We start from the raw sequence: 7088 nt of genomic DNA, 5'->3' as shown, positions 1-7088 counted from the left end.
TATGAAAAAGGACATATTACATAAGGGAAACTTAATGAACTGGCAGTGAATTAAAGTTTTAATATTTATTCACAAGAAGGTTAAAGTTGAATGTAATAAACCAGTTTCTTCTCATTAGTGGTTTCCATGAAAAGTTTATTCCATATTGTTGCGTTTGATATGCATTCTACACTTCAGTGGAACATTATTATGTCTCCCCCATTGAGATGAGAATATTGGTTTTGCCATAGTTCTGTCTGTCTAGCTGTCACAGAATCATGTCTGTACTAAAACTCTTGATCCTTCATTGGGATGTGCTGATGCTGATGACTTTGATTGGGATGTTCCGTTCCTGATGACCTTGAATTTGATGGGCTGTTGATGACGTTCTTGATTGGGATGGGCTGTTGATGATGACCTCGATTGGGATGGGCTGTTGATGATGACTTTGATTGGGATGTTCCGTTCCTGATGACCTTGAATTTGATGGGCTGTTGATGACGTTCTTGATTGGGATGGGCTGTTGATGATGACCTCGATTGGGATGGGCTGTTGATGATGACTTTGATTGGGATGGGCTGTTGATGATGACCTTGATTGGGATGTTCGGTTCCTGATGACCTTGATTTTGATGGGCTGTTGATGACGTTCTTGATTGGGATGGGCTGTTGATGATGACCTCGATTGGGATGGGCTGTTGATGATGACTTTGATTGGGATGGGCTGTTGATGATGATCTCGATTGGGATGGGCTGTTGATGATGACTTTGATTGGGATGGGCTGTTGATGATGACCTCGATTGGAATGGGCTGTTGATGATGACTTTGATTGGGATGGGCTGTTGATAGTGACCTTTATTGGGATGTGCTGTTGATGATTACCTTGAAATTTGACTTGATTTTTAGAAATAGTGAAAACTATAAATAGATGTGTACTTTGAAATACTTCATTATAGTGTGTATATATGATTAAAAATCACTCGTATTTAGTGGATTTTAATTTTACAGAGCAGATGTCCTCGGCTGACAGTGCATCTGAATGGTTATCTGATCTTAAAAAGCAACTGATTTGAGAAGGAGGGCTTTCAATATCAAATACTGTCTTACCTGAATATTAGTATTAGCACATGATATTACATATAGTGCATAAAGTTACAGATTATCTTTCATGATTTATAAACATTTTCCATATGGTTTTTTACAAGAATATTTTTCATTCGAATGGAAACCAATGTAAGATATAAGACTTTAAAAAAAACACACACAAAAAAAACAAAAACAAAAAAGCATTCATTTTTCAGATATGTGTTCAAGGGAGATTTCTTCTCAATGTCAGCCGAATATTAAACTCTCCAGTCTGACCACAATGTTTTCTTAAGAACTTTATTTTGTACCTTTATTTAGAACCTACAGACTATGTAAGCTATCATGACATTTTCTTCTTACCTACTGACCGCTATTTAAAAATCTTCTCAAAGCCATTGAATTATATTTTTGTAAGGCTTTATTCGAGATTTTTTATTATGACATCACCTGCATTTCATGCGACATACATTCTTTAAGAAAATGAATCATACTCGCGTGAGGTCATTTGAAATGTACCTTTTTTCTAATCGCATTGTAGAAATGAAATAAATAACAGGTTTGTGTTCGTATCGAAGATCATAAAAGACTTGTAAAATGGATGAATTAGGTTGGATCAAAGAGAAAACAAACAATTTTGAACCGCGATTAACCCTCAAAAGACAAAGAAAACGCATTAATCCTCGATCAAATAAAGAAATATTTAAGTAAGTGTCAGAAAGTTGTTTTCATATTCGGAGAGCCCAAGTGCAACAAAACCTAGTTAAAATGTAGTTTCAATAATTATTTGTAATTCACACAAGAGGATTAAAAACTCTATCCTTTTCATCGAACAATAAGAAAAAAACATTCCTATGGTGCTATATTTATCTTAACATTTTCATTCAAATGTTATAACAATAATTTTAATGGAGACTCCTTGAAAGTTTTAGTAGTATAAAGTTCGTCTTAGCCTCACCAATTTTGGCTTCACGAACGTGATAGATATACCTTGGCCACAAGAAAGAACACCCTTCTATTCAATACCAAAAGAGGGTCTTCGTTTCCCCGCAATACCCTTAGACCAGAATTGGTTATAAGACCTGCCACTCCAAGCGCCGTTTACCAAATAGAGCACTTTAAAGGGGAATTAAGGAAAATGTAGTAGTTATTGATGATACCAGGAAATGTCCCTTCTTTGTGAGTCCTATATATTTCTCACCTACGTCATATTGTGAGTTTTATGTTCAATTTCACCTTGAATACCCCAGACATTATTCACGGTCGTAAATTTCAAAATCCAGTGAACAACATGAAGAAACAAAACGATTTGATTGATCTAGACAAGCGATTTATTCATTACATTTGTAAACGTAAAAAAGTTTATCTTTCTTAATTAGCAGCAAAAAGTGTCTGCAGGCTCTATTTATCAATAAATTGTGGATTATATAATTTGAATTATTATAAAATAAAGTTGAGTTCCAATAAAATAAGCAAACTGTTGCTGCTGACAAAACCGTACTTGCCGCCAGGAAAACATAGTGCTCACAAATATTATATTGTCAGAAGTACAGTATATAGTAAGTTATACTGGAAAAAAATGTACTGCCCAAAAGTTAACGTCACAATCCCCATTCCCTCTAACAAAATACATGTATTTTCTTGATACAATCATCGATCAATGTTTTTTTTAACATTTGTTCATAAATTGTATTGAATAGATGTTAAGAACAATCAATCAACATTAGTTTAACAATATCTTTATCTCTGAAATTTAACAATTTATCACATACTAGATTTGATTGATTGTTGAGACTATTTGAAGGTTCACTGCAATAATTCCTATCAATAAACAAACAGAAAACATATTCACAGAAAGACTAGTTACCAAGAATAGAGTTATTATTAGGTTTTCACAACCAATGCGGGAGAGATTATCGCAATCTCCCAGCAAGAAAAATGTGGATCACACTGAATAACGCAAAAGTCCCGACAGCACAGACGAACATGCAGAAATAGTGTACAGGCAAAATCAATCATCCTGGGTTTGATATAAAGGTCCAAGCGCTAGTTGTGGCATAAAAAAAACAAATCTTCATAGGTCAGTTTAGGTCAAAATTTGTTGTTATCACCATGATTTAATTGCACTAGAGGATAAAGAAACAAAGTCATGTTTTGAATGGAATGGTGAAAGTTACCAAGTATGGTAACTCAGGTTGCCAGGTAACGATGGCTAGAGAAGATGCTATTAAAATGATCTAATTTTGAAAATAAATTTGGATTTCAGCTAAAATTTTGATAAATGAATTTCACGACTTCTTGGTTATGGATTGAGTTTTTGCAAGATACAAGATTTTGCATCAAGCATGCTCTATTCCAAAACAAACTAAAAATCTGTAAAAGTCATCAGAATTAGTGGTACATGGAAACTTCCTATGTCCATATCAAAAAATTTACTGCTGTCTGCGTCATGAACAATCCATGTGGGTAATAACTGATTATAAGACAGCTGTTACTCATTAAAAGTGTCATAAGTGATCCTACATGCATGCGTGCAGCCAGTAGCGGGCAAGTTTCTACAGGAATTGACACTTTTCATATCTTTTTTAAATGCAATCGATCCAAGGTAACTATTAACATCTAAATGTTAGCTTGATTTTTAGAGTGATATTTTTCGCAAAGTCGAAAAAATTTAAAGTTATTAAATGTGCAAATTTTTCAACAAAAAAAAAATTATATATATACTGTATATAAACTGTACTTTAATGTAATTAAACGGATAACCGTACGATTGTCGATGTGTCTTGCATATATCTGCGGGAATTCGGTGATTGGTGAAGGACTATGCTAAAGGACTGTGGAGGACTATGGTAGAGGACTAGGGTTCCCGAGGACTATAGTGTAGGACTATGGTGAAGGACTATGGACCGATTCATTTTCCTGTTATTAGTGTCCAGTAACGTAACATTAAAGTCATGGAATGTGAAGGAAAGAAATCATATAGAAATTGACATTTATTAAATTTTCCAAAGATTTAAGGTCGTTGCAATAAATTTTAAAAATTGAGAGTTTCAGGGACTCGTTTAATTAGAAGAGCGGCATCGAATGATATCATCAAATTTCTGGTAACGTTTAACAGGGGGATTAATTTTGAAGGGGATACTTTTATTTGTTCTTCTTGAGTAAACGTTCTATTCATCAAAAACGCAGTAAAACCATTAAACACTTTTCTTTTGTCCATCTTAATTGATACTCAAACTAAATATGTCAAATTACTTCTCGTTTTCTATGGCGGGTATTTAAGAAACAGTAGATCTATATCACATTAGAAATGTTTTTTGACAGCTAAATCGATCTCCTTATTGCTGATAACATTACGTGGATTTCAAATATTTACATTGCTATAAAAGTTTCACCTTAAGATAATAAAACGTGAATATTTGTATCCCAAAAAGCGATCCTGTCTCAGACGAAAGACTCTTCACATCTGAAAGGCTATGAATGGCCAATGTTTACTGTGTTTGAAAATATATCTGTTTTAATATATCGCAGACAGACACGTGTGTAAATATTTTACTCCCTCCTGATGGGGGATTCTGAAAAATAAATCAATCCCTCAAGATGGAAACAAAATTGCATGAAACCAAGTGAAATATTTAAATTTACATGAAATATACTGTGGTATCCGATTCTGTGACAAATAATCGTGATAATCGTTTCATGTATATGATATACTGTTCATGCAAATACATAATACAAATACAATCCCTAAAAATTGCATGGATAGTTTAATAAAACTTCAAGATCTGAAAACGAGAGACAAATAGGTATAAAGCTCACAGGAATCGCCCTTGTATTTTACTAACTTTAGGTCTGAATCCCGTCATTGAGGTCCTAAACCTAACAAGCCAAGACATCAACAATTTTAGACTAAATCACATTGCAATGTGTGCTTCTTTGTATTGATATGACAATATGTCATTGTTTATTTATATGTAATCTTCATTTACAGTAAAACTTTGAACGCATGTTTTTTTTTCCAAATATAGACAATATCCGAATAATTTTCGATTAGACAAGCTTGCTGAGGCTTTGGCTTAGATCATTGAATATATATAGAAATTGCTTTTCATCAAGATAGAATGGGATGTCTATTGCCAGTGAGATCTACCATCAAATATTTCCTTACTAAAGAATGAAACTCATGGCTAGTCCGTATGTTGTGTTTGGCTGGAATATTAAAAAAACCCATTGCTATACAAATTATTTCGAAGGTTAATGGTAATGTAGTGTCAGCGACCTTCTCTCGCCTGGAATGAGAGACCATTTCACAGAGGCAATAGTCATACAGTAGGTATCCTTACTTGTTTTTGTAGGAGGACGATAACGGCATTTCCATGCCACAGTGTTTAAAGGAACCACAAAACAGGAATTTTTAGGTAGTTCTTTTGCGCGTCATTTCTTATTGTTTACAGTAATATCGTGTTCTTAACCTTGTAAAATGAACATTAGCGTAACCAATTGCCAACTAAAATATGTCTTCGCTCCATCACGACACTCGATGTATGCAAGATAGATTATCTCCCAAGACTGGGAATTCTACTTAAATTTGTGGTTGAATTAAGTTTCCAAAGACACCTGTGGTTACGGTTACCGGAATGACAATCCAAACTACTCCAACACGTTCTTGGTAATGGCGTCTGCGTATGTCGTCAATTTCAATAACGTCTTCTGCTGCTTTTCTGTTGTCGTAAACTTAGTTTTTTAGGTCGTAAACTTGTTTTTTTTTTCATCCGAGTTGATGACTTGATTAAATAAAGACAACGAGACATAGTTTTTACTACCAAAAACAGTTGTTTCTATGATTACTTACAAAATCCCCAGTCATTACTCGGAGAGTAACTGAGTGGGAAGAACAAACACAAAAACAGTTTATATACAAGTAACAGTGCCAATATACAAAGTTACATTGTTTGAGAGTACTTGTATACTGGTATTTCATTCATCTTCATCATTACTGTGAAAGAAGAAGTAATGGGGAAAAAAGACTCAGTGTAGACTAGATGAATTATAAAGCCATCCCTCCGGTTCCAAAACTCAACAGTTATACTGTAGGTAACTGAAAAATACTCACAAGAATTCACTGAATTCACAAAGTAACGTGTTACGATACTAATGGTATTTTCTTCCATGTTCGTAATTACAATAGTTAATCATTCTTTACAAATTACAAAATATCATATATATTTTTAAGGAAATGTGAATAAACCATCAATTATGCATTTTTTAAAGATGAAAACGATCAACAAATATATTTTAGGAATAAAAGCTTAAGGTATCCGAGAAAAAAAAAAACGGTTTTGATACTAAAGTGGTATTTAGTTCTTCTTAATAATTTCAATTCTTAAAAAAGTACGTTGTGTTAATAACAATAAGATATCACAGATCGCATCCAATTTCATTGCATGTAAGCATTGGTGTTTAAGCCCAGTCTAAAGGAAATTCGATTCTCGTAAAATAAAGTTTTTAAAACTTGTTAGTATTTTGGATAATATTGAGAAGCATAAAAAGAACCATCGTAATTGTTGCATGTTAAAATAAAATTACACTTCAAGCTTCATTTTGAAACATTCAAATAAATAATATTTTTGTGTGTTTCCTGTCTGAAGGAAGGGATTCCTTAAAAATGAATAGTATGGGGACAAGTTCATTTCAAAGAGTGAATAGTGATTGAGCAAGGAACAGTGGCTTCACTATAGAATGCGAGTTGCCATAGTTTTCTTTATTACTGAAGGTTGAACACTATTGTGGTGCCGCCTACAAGCACCTGAACACACTTTGTCACAAAGTACCATTTTGTAGGAGTCATAGTAGGAGTAAAAGTACCAGTTCTAGTATTCGTAAAATATATATACTCAGACGCATACCTTGAATATCAGCAATGGTCTTGATATTTGAGCTTCATTGCCAGTACATTGTTTTGCTATTTTTACAGATGTTTCTAGTGAATGTACTGCATTATTATATTATACCAGCTGTAGCTTCTA

The 7088-nt window shown here is 33.6% G+C and overlaps 1 protein-coding gene across 1 annotated transcript; it reads right to left on the bottom strand.

The window, feature by feature from the left end:
* Positions 1 to 266: 266 nt before the first annotated feature.
* LOC133189815 (LIM domain-containing protein A-like) lies at positions 267 to 6233 on the bottom strand. The gene is made up of 2 exons (XM_061325207.1): positions 6176 to 6233; positions 267 to 847 (listed from the first exon to the last, which is right to left on the bottom strand). The coding sequence occupies exons 1-2, from the start codon at positions 6231 to 6233 to the stop codon at positions 267 to 269; spliced, it is 639 nt and encodes a 212-aa protein (XP_061181191.1).
* Positions 6234 to 7088: the final 855 nt, after the last annotated feature.

Source organism: Saccostrea echinata, unplaced genomic scaffold (genome assembly GCF_033153115.1).
Source record: "Saccostrea echinata isolate AGI-Se365-2 ecotype Australia unplaced genomic scaffold, CSIRO_AGI_Sech_v1 ptg000020l, whole genome shotgun sequence".
Classification (NCBI taxonomy): Eukaryota; Metazoa; Mollusca; class Bivalvia; order Ostreida; family Ostreidae; genus Saccostrea; species Saccostrea echinata.
The sequence above is the reverse complement of the archived record's forward strand: the minus strand, read 5'-3'. Positions and strand labels throughout refer to the sequence as shown.